The sequence below is a fragment of the Rissa tridactyla genome, chromosome 1 (genome assembly GCF_028500815.1).
Source record: "Rissa tridactyla isolate bRisTri1 chromosome 1, bRisTri1.patW.cur.20221130, whole genome shotgun sequence".
Classification (NCBI taxonomy): Eukaryota; Metazoa; Chordata; class Aves; order Charadriiformes; family Laridae; genus Rissa; species Rissa tridactyla.
The window spans coordinates 16,859,345-16,873,129 of record NC_071466.1 but is presented as its reverse complement, the minus strand read 5'-3'; the positions used below and the strand labels follow the sequence as shown (position 1 = coordinate 16,873,129).

The window sequence follows — 13,785 nt, the reverse complement described above, 5'->3', positions numbered from 1 at the left end:
GGCCAAGTGGTCTCTGACCCGGTCCTCCTCAACTAAGGGAAAATCTTCCTCTCTCCAGACCTTCCCCCTTGCCTCCAGGGTATGGGATGTGTGAGGGACGGCTTTATCAGTGAAGACCAAAGAAAAGAAGGCATTCAGTAACTCTGCCTTCTCTGTGTCTTCCACCACTAGGGCACCCGTCTCATTCATCAGTGGACCTATATTTTCCCTAGTTTTCCTTTTTCTGTTGATACACTGGAAAAATCTCTTCTTGTTATCTTTAACTGCAGTGGCCAAGCTGAGTTCTGATTGAGCTTTGGCCCTTCTAATCTTCCCCCTGCATAGCTTTGTTATATCTTGATAATCCTCATAAGTTGCTAAGCCCCTTTTCCAGAGAATGTAAGCCTTCCTTTTTTTCCTGAGGTCCAGCCAAAGCTCTCTATTTAGCCAGGCTGGTCTTCTTCCCCGTCGGCTCGTCTTTTGGGACATGGGGATGGCCTTCACCTGTGCTTCTAAGAGCACCTGCTTGAAGTATGACCAGCTTTCCTGGGCACCTTTGCTCTTCAAAACTGCCTCCCAAGGGACACTCTCAACCATGCTCCTAAACAGGCTGAAGTCTGCCCTTCGGAAATCCAAGGTGGCAGTTCTGCTGGCTCCCCGCCTCCCTTCACCGAGAATTGAAAACTCTATCATTTCATGGTCACTCTGCCCAAGACGACCTCCAACCTTTACATCCCCCACAAGACCTTCTCTGTTAACAAACAGTAGGTCCAGTAGGGCACTTCCCCTAGTAGGTTCCTTCACCAGCTGTGTTAGGAAGTTGTCTTCCGCACACTCCAGGAACCTCCGGGACTGTTCCCTCTCTGCTGTGTAGTATTCCCAGCGGACATCTGGGAAGCTGAAATCCCCCACAAGAACAAGGGCAGATGATCGCGAGACCTCTGCCAGCCGCTTATAGAATACTTCATCAGTTTCTACATCCTGATTAGGGGGTCTATAACAAACTCCCATCACGATATCTGCCTTGTTGGCCTTCCCCTTGATTTTTATCCATACACACTCAACACTGTCATTCACAGTGTTGAGTTCCAGACATTCAAAACCGCCCCTAACATAGAGGGCCACCCCACCACCTCTCTTCCCTTGCCTATCCCTTCTGAAAAGCTGGTAGCCATCAATTACAGCACTCAGTACAGAAGATTTAATATCTTCTCAAATGAAATCCTTGAGAAAACGCGCCTTCTGTTGTTTAGCTCCTGAAGTGCGAAAGTCCATGTCTCTCTCACAACCAGTTCCCCATTTTTTTCATAGCAAGTTGAAATGTCTGCTGTCCTCAGTCTCCATCTGCCCAGAACTTAGCTGTAATAAACTATTTCGTTGCTCCTTTAAATTTCCAGTATATCACCTAAGGTTATTCTGGAGAAAAGCTTTTTATAAATTAATTTAATTTTGCACTGTATTGTCACTGCACCCCATATTTTTTCCTCAAATATAAGTCTTATAAAGTATTTATCGCCATAGAATTCCTCTTACCAAATGAAAGTCTGATGTACAGAAACATACAGAGACTGAATTAGCAAAGCTATGATGGGTAGGTACTTTCAAGTAACTGAATTATAATCAGAAAAGTTGGTTTCTAGAGATAGTCTCTGGGAGCATAGAGAGAAAGTTAATTTTAATAATTCTATTCAGATCGTTTGTAAAGTTCATATTTTAAAAGAAATGTTAGAAAAATTGATTTATATATTACTGATTATTCCATTTCCTGTTCAATTAACAAGCAAAGGACTACTTATTACAATTTATCATTCAGCTTTTGTTAAAATAGCTTTTTCTATTAAAAAAAAAAATCCATTAAGTTTTTGTCTCCCTTCCCTTGCAAAACTCTATTTTTATTGAACTTTCTGATTGGAGTATGAAATTGTTAAAGAATAAAAACATCACCATCGGTCTCACAGTATCATTTTCCACTGAGGAACAGCCAAGTCAACTGTAAAAATGTCTAAGTTGTACTGGAAAGATTTTACATTTAAAAATGTAATTGGTTTTATAATAATATGAATACTTGGTAATGCTCATCCAAACAGTGGAACACAAACAAATTACTGGAACTGCTTTTAGCAAAAAGACCATTTCTAACCTCTTTAATTACTGTGAGAGAATAGCAGTAGGTAATCTCTGTTACATCATGGCTCCAAAATTACATGTTTATAGTGGGCTAACATGGAATAACATTTAATGTTTTCCAGCTTCACATGAAATACCATTATCTTTATACTACATTTCTGTAGAAACAGTATGAAATACCTCCTACTTGTACTAGGACTGTACTTATTTTATTTTCCGACAGTGGCATAACTCAAATATAGTATAGTAAAGAAGAACTGAAGTATATGACTTCCAATAATGGAGCTGCTCAAAATGTTCCTGTGGATAGCATTTATTTTCCTTTTGTGTGTATGGAAATTTTCAGACACTGGCTCCTGTCAATACAGAATAACTTATTTTACTAGTACAAATTAGGTTTTTTGTTTGTTTGTTTGCTTGCTTGCTTTTTCCACAAAAATACTGTTGAGAGTTATATCAAGTTGATATCATAATTTTCCAGAAATATTTTCCACTTGTTCTGTTGAACTATGCACAGAATCTTAGAATCATAGAATACCAGACTGGAAGGGACCCCAAGGATCATCTGGTCCAACCTTTCTTGGCAAAAGCATGGTCTAGGCAAGATGGGCCAGCACCCTGTCCATCTGAACCTTAAAAGTGTCCACTGTTGGGGAACATAAATCACATTGAATATTTGGACATCAATGTAAATTCAGAAATTTCGTACTAATGAACTAAAAAAGAGAGAAAATAATAGAAAAAAAAAGAATAAAATTGCATTCTGTGCACTACTAGTACCCATTAAGCAGGAAATGAACATTCATAAATGGATTTATTTAGTCTTTGAGATGTTTGATTAGCTCATCAAAAAAAGTATCATGAACCTCAGAAGCATTAGAAAATAACATCCTTTGTTTGCTTGTTGTTAGAGAAGCCCATCTCAAAGTTAAGACTACAGAGTTCATGTTAGGAATGTGCCTTTATTAAAAGAGATTTTGTTGGTTAGGGCTAATGTGACAAAGTTTGTCACTTTCTTTTTCAGTAACCTTGGCAAGTTAGTTCACCTCCTTCTCTGCAAACCACATTTGGTGTTACTTAGCACTTCTGCAAAGAATTTTGAAATTTAAGATTGAAAAAGCATGGTATAATAGGGCACATCATATAAAAGTAGCATGATATAGTTCCTAATATACAAGTTAACTTTATGTTGAACTGACCTCCTTCAGCTGAGCAGATGACCACAATAGGGCTGAAGGGACCATCTCCTTTGTTGTTGTAAACACCAACTTTCACCTCAAAAGGAGTCAGAGGTGGCACACTTTCATCTCTGTAGATGAACTTGGAAGCATCTGAAGATGTTACCATTTTTTCTTTCCAGCCACGTGTTCCATTGGGTCTGAAGGCTACAATATATCCAAATCCTTCTCCATTCTGAAACTCTTCTGACACTGGCTATAAAATAAAGTTTGCATAATGATCAGACATAGTTTTACTAATTTAGAAAGCAGTTACTCAGTGGCTGACCATAATCTGTCTGTTTGTGTGAGGGTCATCCCTTACAGTCGCATTATAGGATTTTACTTTTCATGCCTGGGAACACATTCCTCCTTCTGAAGAGGAATCTTGTAAGAGAGTTTCTTCACCTAATCACCCTAGTTAGGTCACTGTCCTAGGACTGAGTAAACTCTTGGGCTCAGAAAAACTTTTTTCTTCTTTATCTCCCACTTTGTGGTTAATGCTTTAACCATCAGTCTGGTAGTGGAATAGCCCCTTCCAGTGACCTTGTTAAAAATACAGAGCAACATATTGTTAAGGGCTCTTAAATGTGCCACATTTACTACAGTGGCACTCTCTTGAGTTTTTGGTGCCAGCCTGTTTAATTTCTATATCCAAACGAGGTGTCAAGACTTAGGGATTTAAATCTAGGATTCAGTTTGAGACTTGGGATATAATGTAATAAATGTAGTTGTCCTAACTCTCAAACTGAGCCTTGGTGAAAAAAAAAATATCTCATTTGCTTTTCTCTTCTTAGAGGATCTGTGAAATTAACCACTTAAATTGGGACAGATCTGCCATGAGCAGCCAGTCAGCAAAGGGATTTATCTGTTGAGAGGGTGAGCACTGAAAAAAGCTAAATCTTACATGTCCAGCTCAAGGAATGTAATTTTTCATGCTAATATACTGCCTACATTTCTTATAAAGTCAATGGGCTAGTTGAGGAATTAGGTTATGTTTAACAGCTGTCAGCATATTAGGCCTATGGGAAATGCTGAAAGAAGGGTGTCTAAACTCACAGAATCACAGAATGGTTCAGGTTGGAAGGGACCTTAAAGTTATCACCTAGTTCCAACCCCCCTTCCATGGGCAGGGACACCTCCCACTAGACCAGGTTGCTCAAACCCCCATCCAGCCTGGCCTTGAACACTTCCAGGGCATCCACAACTTCCCTGGGCAGCCTCTCCCAGTGTCTCACCCCCCTTACAGTAAAGAATTTTTTCCTGATATCCAATCTAAATCTACCCTCTCTCAACTTGAGGCCTTTAGCCCGTGTCCTATCATAACACTCCCTGATAAAGAGTCCCTCCCCATCCTTCCTGTAGACCCCCTTTAGGTACTGGAACTCCCTCTCTTTAAGGGTCCATCTTAGATCTGCAGCTAAAGAATGCATGAATCAGAGCAGGGGCACGGGGGACACTGAATCCCCTCCCCTCCGCATTGCAAGTGAGTGTTTCATCACCAGGCACCTCACTTGCAGAGACCATTTTCTACCCATCTTTCTGTGTGCTGTGCACTGAGCGTCCAAGAAAAAAAAACAAAACATGACTCCGAAGGCAGAGGAGGCAAAAAAAAGACAGACTTCGTAATCTAGTAGTTTGAATTGGACGGGAGGAGCCTTGCATCTCTTACAGACTTGGCAGTAGACAGTTGCTATAAAAAAAGCCAGAAATACAAGAGCAGTACCAGAACCCTTGGATTTCACTGCAAATGCTAAATACACATGCCTGTGTATTAAATGCCTGTGAATTAAAGTTGTGGGAATAAAATTTTGTTTGGACCTTCTGAGTATAATTCAGGAACCTAGGTGTGTTAATCTTTTCCTGAGCTCCCAGATACCCATATAACATTTCAGTAGCTCCTCATACTCAAAGTACTTTGTTGAATTTCTTTTGCCTGTCTAAGTCCAATAAGACTTTTTTGGATCCTGCAAAAGCACAGATTAACTGTGCTGGAGCTGTGCTGACTTAAATTGTGGTTAAGCCTTATGGAAGTGCAGTGGCTAAACCAGACAGTACAGTAATCTGTAGTGAGCTGTTGGAGTGTTATCCAATGCACTAGGATTACTTCTTTAGCAGAAATTTTGACACTTACTTTTAATGGCATATTTTTCTGTGTTATGCTCTATATTTTACCATTTCTTGAAGAGAGACAGTGACTATAATTAGAAATGGCAGCAATCTTTCAAACTGTCAAAAAATGTAAATATGCCCACTCCACAATTTATGTTCAACACAGATGAAATACCATGATTTTTTTGTGATCTTAACTTGATTAATGACTTTATGCAGTTTAAGATGTATGTGAAACAATACCTCAACAACAGTAGGAAGAACAACACTAGATATTGATGGAAACAACAAGCAAATCATAAACAAGGGGGAAGGATCGACACCTTCTGCCTTAATGGCAATTTGCACTCCTTAGCTGTAAATGAAGAAGCATCAGCTGTCTTTTGTGGAAAAAAAAGTCAATGTATACTGAAAGTTATGTTACGGCAATTCCTAATTCAAAACTGTCTGTAGTACGCGTACTGCAGGATGGGACACCCATGGGTCTCTGGTTTCTTTTGGAAGAAAACTTCCACCCTTGACAGAGAGGGAGGTATAACACACTCCAGTGTCCCCTACTCCAGTCATATGGGGAACACTATAAACACACTTAATATGAGTACTACATACTAATATATGACATTAGGGACTGGGATTGTGCCAGTTTACATCAGATACAGTTCCAGCCACCTGATGTTTTTGTCTGATTCAGCAAATTCTCTCCCAATAGAAGAGATGCTGCTGTTTATAGTTATAGACTATAAAGGAAACCGAAATCAGCCGTTTCAGCTGTCTTAGGTAGCTTGTGTTGGAGAAGGCAGACGTGCCACCAGAAGACAGCCTCTTCAGATGTCCTAAATTTTTAAGCAGTTAGTCAGAATTCTGTGTGTCTCTTACCATCTGAATCTCTCTTGTTGGCTAGGCAAAACTTTTTTATTAAAACCCCATGTCTTTGTTTGATGGGATTTTCCTTAGTTTCATATATATATATATATATATATATATTTTCTGAATCTGAAAGTCTTCATCATAAATCTAGAAGTTCTGAAAAGTTCTCAAGAAAAATTTCTGTTCTACTGTGTTATTTATGTTTAGCATAGAAAGCAACTCCCACTCCTTCAATTGCCCACTGGCATGGTCATACATCTGTGTTGCATCACAAATATCTTCAGAAAATAAAATCAGGTATTCAGTTTTATATTTTTTATGAAATACTTAAAAAAATAATTCTTTCTTAATTTAAGTTTAAAAAAATTACAAGGCTTTTCTTCTCTTACCTTAGCTATTGTTTCATCTGGTGTAGCGTTTACGCAAGATCCAGAAAAGTCAAATTAACCCAAGCAGTAGATCAGGAAGAAAAGACTGATGAACTAGCACAACTTTGGAGCTGCTGCAAGGTCGGTTATATTCACCATAATGCCCTCTACTCAAACGGAATCACGGAATCACGGAATCTTCAGAGTTGGAAGGGACCTCTAGAGATCATCTAGTCCAACTCCCCTGCTAGAGCAGGGTTGCCTAAAGCACATCCCTCAGGGCTGCATCCAGGCGGGTCTTGAAAATCTCCAGAGAAGGGGACTCCACCACCTCCCTGGGCAGCCTGTTCCAGTGCTCTGTCACCCTCACTGTAAAGAAGTTTTTCCGTGTATTTGAACGGAACTTCCTATGTTCTAGCTTGTGTCCATTGCCCCTTGTCCTGTCGCTGGGAACCATTGAAAAGAGCCTGGCTCTGTCCTCCTTAAACCCACCCTTTAGATACTTGTAAACATTAATCAGGTCCCCCCTCAACCTTCTCTTCTCCAGGCTAAAGAGTCCCAGCTCTTTCAGCCTTTCCTCATAAGGGAGGTGCTCCAGTCCCATAATCATCTTGGTTGCCCTATGCTGGACTCGCTCCAGTAGTTCCCTGTCCGACCACATGATAAACCACATGATAATGTACATTACTTTAAAACTTTAGAACATATTTATAGAACAGTATTTTGTGTTCATGTCTTGCCAAGATTTGCTGTAAGGAAACCCCACTACAGTATTCTTTACTTTGCCCTCAAAGAAGTAAACATGAAACAAAACCTTTAATCAGAAAAGTCCCTTACCTCCCATGCTATTACTAATTCATGTCGCCTTCCACTTCTGCCACTTACATTAGCTGGAGGTGTCTTTGGAACTGTGAGCAAAAAGGAAAAAAAAAAAAGCAAAACAGAATGTCCAAGTTATTGAAGTTTTCCCCATAGTAATAAGTTGCTGCAGAAGACATGAGGCTGTTAAATGAGAACAGAAATAACAAACATAGCACTCTGTGGTAAAGAAAATATGCTCAAGTTTAATTTTGGAGAATTCCACAGTCAAGCTGGTAAACTCAAACAAAGCATAAGCTGAGAAGAAAAATAATATTGGAATAAAAAGCTGCTTAAGCGCTATGTCTTCTGAAGATTAGTCAAAATTTCAATGTACAGATCATCTAAGAAATAAAACAGGAATTATCTTGTTAACATTTGTATTTTTTGAATAGACAACTCAAATGCCAGGGAACCTAGCGTCTTTTAAACTTCAGGTAGAATCTTGGGACATAAATAATATCCCTCTACTATTTCCCAGGTTATTCATGATTTAGATGGTTTAATACTTGCAAACCCATTCTTGTATGCTTTACCAGGGAGCCAATTTTCAGAAATTTTGAAGTAACCATCCTTAAATACCCCTCATCATTTCTTGCAAAATGATGGAAGCAGTACTACCCTCAGTTCTTTAAAAATGGAGACTATCATTTTGGCTTTAAAAGCACATATAAGGAGCTGATGAAATTCTTTAAAAGAAATTGTAACTATCATCAGTGTGAATAAGTTATGACATTTTGTAAAACTTCAGAAATTTCAATTGTTCCCTTGGAACTGTACAATTTTTATTATCTTACTTAGTGCCTCTAATGAAGCTCCTAAAATGACAAATGTCTTATTTACCGTGAGGTAATGCTTGCTTTCTTTATTTGATTAAATATGTCCTAAGCTATAAGCTTCCTCTTTTTTTCCTTTCAGCAGTACATTGGTCATTGGTAGAAATCTACTGTGAGGCATTAACTGTTAAGGCCTTATTGCATGCTGTTTAGCTTATTTATTGAGTAGCACTGTGCCTTTGAACTCTAAAAAGAAAAATACATTTAAATAAATGTACACAATCCTTTCTATTTCCCATGTTGATCGTTAACAGCTTAAGTTCAATGAAAGTGCAGTTTTTACTAGATCCTGGAAGTTCACATAAAATTTCATAATTCATTTGTGTAGTGTCTTTCTGAACTCTGAACTCCCCTTTAAAGAACACAAGCCCAATTCTGCTTTTTCTCATAAATGATGCAGACCCATAAAGCTTATCAATTGCTTCTGATTTACGCTGTTGCAAAAGAGGCAAGAGCCCTGTCATCTGTGGTTCTCAGCAGGCTGAAATGGGAGATTTCTAATGTATGAAGCATCTCTTTCCAATATAACTGGGTTCATCATGCCTTTGACTTTTTCTCTCCTTCCTTCCTTCCTTCCTTCCTTCCTTCCTTCCTTCCTTCCTTCCTTCCTTCCTTCCTTCCTTCCTTCCTTCCTTCCTTCCTTCCTTCCTTCCTTCCTTCCTTCCTTCCTTCCTTCCTTCCCCTTACACACAGGCTAAATGATATCTTTTGTAGTTACTCTCTGCTGAAAGCTCTTGACTTCTGTAGGAGCAGGTGATTGAACTGCTTTGCAGTTTAACTTCAGCTAGTGGGAAACCAGGTATCCAGGCTGAACTTGTAGTCCAGGCACCTTCTCGAGCAAATGCAGAGCTTTGGGGTGGTTCATCCCATCCAAAGATAACTGTCTAAACAATGGGGAGGATTGTGTAGACTCTACTGACTGGAGATATGAACTAGTTTAAACTAAGAGCTAATCTGTACATGGCGAAAAGTTACTCAAATTTTCCATTCAGAAACAGGATTATACAATACTGAATGGTGAGGAATTGCCCTCTGGTTAAAATAAGAATAAAAACAGTGCGTAACACTGGGATGAATGTTCTATGGTGAAAAGATGAAGAATCATCTGCCAGTTAATTAACATGCAAAAATTGTGATGCTACGTCTAATGGACCGTATTTAAACCTTGTTTAGCACCTGTTTTTCTCTTGCCTTTCTAAGATATTTTTTTTGGTTATATATATATGTATATAAATATATAAAGATAAATTAAATTTTTATGTAGGTGCCATGTTACTGATGCAAGTACGCTGTGCTTCTTTGAAGCATCCAACATGATGGACTTATTTAACCAGCGGTGTCCTCTTTCTAGAGTTTTCTTGTTAACAGCTTTGCAGACTGAAGCCCAATTTAAATGAATAAACATTAAAAGAATAAAACTGTCAACACAATGAATTCCTTTTGCACCAAGCTAAAATGTGCATTCACACAGCGAAACTCTCTCAAATGAATAACCATTAAAAGAATAAATGTGTCAAAGGAATGAATTTCCTTTGCACTGCAGCAAAGTAGAGCATACACAGTTAGAAGGGGACATTTCGAAATGAGTAACTGTTAAGTGAAGAAAACTATTAAAAGAAAATACTTTTTGCCAGGCACCGAGGTTATATTTTAGCAACCCTTTTGGCAGCATCACCTTTATATCAGTGTTATATCTGAATTTACTCACTCATAGCCTAAGTTTATTGCCATGCAATTAGTGACTTCCCAATCTTTAAGTTGTTAATTCTTGGCAGTGACACTCACGGAGATGCACTTGCACCAAATTTGCAAATATGATGACTAAACTTGTCTCCCAGACACAGGATCCATTAGGACCTCTTTTCTTTAGTGTTTACCAAAGCTGAGAAATTCAGTATTGTATCTTCTGAATAAACACACTCCAACTAGTAGCAAAAAGCTCTTTGCTGGGTTAATAAGTCTCATTTAACAAGATGAGAGAAGGACACCTACTGGAAAACGAATCACTCCGTGGCTTAACACTTGTCCTTAGGATCATAAAATATGACTAAGCTTGACTGTATGTTCTGTAGTTCTGATCAAAGCCTTCTCATTAGCCTCTTTGCCAGCTACCTATTAGCACTTGTCTCCTGGTTTATTCTTAGACTGTCAGCTCTTTGGGATCAGGTCAACTTTTATTTTCTTTTGTTTCTTCAGCCACTGGTAAGGTTGGGAGTTAAAAGCCAGGTCTCTGTCATTCTGGTAATGTGAACATCAAATAGTAAGAAAAAACATGTTTTGAAAGACATGGTGACGAGATATGGGTCACAGTAAATAATGGGTGTATGTTGGCACACGTTGATGTTGAAACCTCCACTTAAGACAAGCAAACAGAAATCTTGAAATGACTTTGCCAGGAATTTGATTTGAACAGAAACAGCAGGATTTGTTTCTTATTGTTTTCCATTTTCATGGAAGTACTGTGATATGCTCAAAATGAAAGTGAAATTAAACACTATTAAAATTTATCTCCCCTAATCCAAACAAAAAAACCTTTAACATTTTCTCTAAGAGCTGGCATGAAGAATATCGCCTTCGGCAATTATGTCGCCCTTGACGGTATGCTTAAAATATATATGAAGAGAAGATGATATGGAAAGGTAAAGTTTATATATGAAGCCACGGCTCATTGTTTAATAATTCATATGTATCTTACCACTGCAAGCTAAATATACATGAAAAGCAGTGTTTTTTGTTTAGGACAAAATGTATGCACAGAACTGATATTGCTGAGGGCTTTGGGGTTATAAAGCGTTGAAAAGTGCTGACAATGACACCAATATGTTTTAAATCTGTATTTAAATGTAAAGTTTGGGGAAGCTTTTGGAAGTGGTAGGTAATACCATAGCTATGAAACCACAAACATTTAGATGTTAGCTTTCCTTCCAGAGTTCCACTGTGTCCAATATTTTGAAAATTACTCTGTCCTTTAGGGTACTTAAATTAGGTTTTTGGTTGAGAGTTTTGAAAATTCCTCTCTTTTCATGTTGCATGGCTGATGGATTTTCTGTTTTTTTTTTTTTTTTTAATGAAAACTGTGGTTTCTGGTAGACTGTAAAGATGAGCCCATTCAGAGATTTTGAGTAATCAAAAATATTTCAATATTTTGCTCACTTTTGGGCAAATATTGAAAATTATTACATATTTCATTTTGACATTGTTAAAAAATGAAACATAGCCATTTCTATTTTAAAAAGAGATATTATTTGAATTTTGCTTCAATATTATTTTAAAGTAGAAAAATTAAAACTGGAAAGAAAAAAATTGAGTATTTTGAGTAGACAAAGATTTTAAATTTTTATTCAGAAGTATTATTTTACTTCTATTTTGCTAAAGAAAATCAAGAAAATCTATGTTTTGTTTAAAATCAGTTTCATCCTCCCCATTTTTACTTCAGTGAGTGAACTGAAAAGATCTTTTAAACTGCCTTAGCTCTAGATTCCTTCCCTTATAGAAAGGAAAGTATAATGTCATGGAAACACGGAAAAACTTGAAAAACAGTTCATCCTCTTTTTAGCATTCCAATCTTGTAAAGAAATTAAAAGAAAATGTTATTGAATTAATAATTAATAATTTTAAAGTGTTTCTGTTTTGTCTTTTTTTTTCCAAGGAAATGTCAAGTGGCTTTTTTCAATACTGTTTTGTTTATTACAAAGAGAAATGACAGATTCTTAATTTTGTAGTGTGTCTTAATTTTTGTGCAGAACAAAAGTATTTAGCAGCCAAGATTATAATTGGTTATGGTATTGCTGTAGGAACACGTAGTTAGATTTAGTCCCTATCCTTCAATTTTGCAATCTGAATAGGTGAGATAGAGGGAAGACAAAGAGAAGCCAGAGCCTTACTAACCACCTGGTTTTAGAGTAAGAAATACTAATGTGAGCTGCCTAAATTTACAGAGACGTTTCTGATAAGCAGCTGAGTCCAGATTTCCCAAATCCCAATTCTATACTTTAATCACAAGGTCTTTCTTACTCTGCTTAAATCCTGTATTCATGAAGCTATTTTCCACATGGGTATTTTTTGTATAAATTCTGAAACATCTTGTCAAATAAAGTAAAATGAAATAAAATGTTGATTTGCTACACTTTTTGGGGAGATGAATTATTAAACTTGACTTTAGTCCTTAAGAAAATGTTTGCTGGAGGTACAGTCACAGTTATTTTTTTTCCTTTTTTTTTCATATCTTTTAAGATACAGATATAGTTTGAAAAACAACTCTTCTTAGCTGTGGAAAATGTATGGGTGGGGAGAGAAGAATTTGTTGCTAGCTCAACAGAACTTCCTAATGTGAGGACCAAAGCAAGAACACATTTGGCAGTTTTTTCTTCTCAGTTGGCTTCCTTGATATTGCTTGATGGATCTATCCATCTGTCTGTCTGTCTGTCTGTCTGTCTGTCTGTCTGTCTATCTATTTATCTGTCTGTCTCCTGCAGTAGACATCTGGGAAACAGAGGGACGTTAAGTGAGAATCCTTTCACTGTGTGAAAGGCCAGCCCTCAAGTTCTCACCCTCCCAGGAAAATATTTCACATCTCATCTGTTCAGGAATGAAATGTAAAATGTGCCAGCATCTCCAGAAGCGGGTGATGCACTCTTTTAAACTGTTGGAAAACAAGGATACCCCAACTGGTCTCAGGATCTGCGTTTCTGTTGTTCTCATTTCCTCTGCATTTTTAATATTTGTAATTTAGTGGGACATAGAATTCATGCATGGCTGCAGGACTCAGTCTTGATAGCTTCCTGATCACCACGTATAGGACTGAAATCTCAAATGCTGTGGCATATATGCCGGGGAACCAGTTCCTTAACTTTCCTGTTAGGTATTTTAGTAGCACAAACATGTGGATTCTTTGTCAATATATCCATATATACTGCGTATTAGTTTGAGCCTGCAATACTATGTGTTAGTAGCCTATTTGTTCTAAATATACCCATGCATACAATGATTAACATCTACTTTCTCTTCTCTTTTTTTTTTTTCCCTATGGAAAAGCACGTTTTCTACAAAGGCCCAGGTAATCATCTCCAAATGTCATGGATACAGCAGATTATTAATTTCTGTCTAGAGCAAAAGTAGTTATGCTAATGGGAAAAGCTGAAACTTCTTTTATACAGGTCACAAACACATAAAACACTACCACCAAGAATAAACCCCTCCCCGCTCCAGACAGGGGCAGTGTGAACCAGGTGACTTTTTCCTGGGACAAAGGCACTTTTTCTTATGCTATGAAGAAATTCTCGCTGAGAATAATGGTGACTTAATAGAAAATAAGGACTTATTAAAAATAAAGCCTGTGTACAATCTGCTACTAACAGAGTGCATTACAATGTTACCTCATGAAATCAAGACTGCATGCATGATTAGCAGGTTAAACTTTGA

At 37.7% G+C, this 13,785-nt stretch overlaps 1 protein-coding gene across 1 annotated transcript in view; it reads right to left on the bottom strand.

The window, feature by feature from the left end:
• Nucleotides 1-13,785, bottom strand: part of CNTN5 (contactin 5) — a 260,804-nt gene that overhangs the window by 23,052 nt on the left and 223,967 nt on the right. Inside the window, exons 17-18 of the mRNA XM_054187800.1 lie at nt 7,508-7,578; nt 3,306-3,540 (exon numbers count right to left, since the gene is read on the bottom strand). Of these exons, the coding sequence (XP_054043775.1) occupies nt 3,306-3,540; nt 7,508-7,578 (306 nt within the window). The remainder of the gene's footprint in view (nt 1-3,305; nt 3,541-7,507; nt 7,579-13,785) is intronic.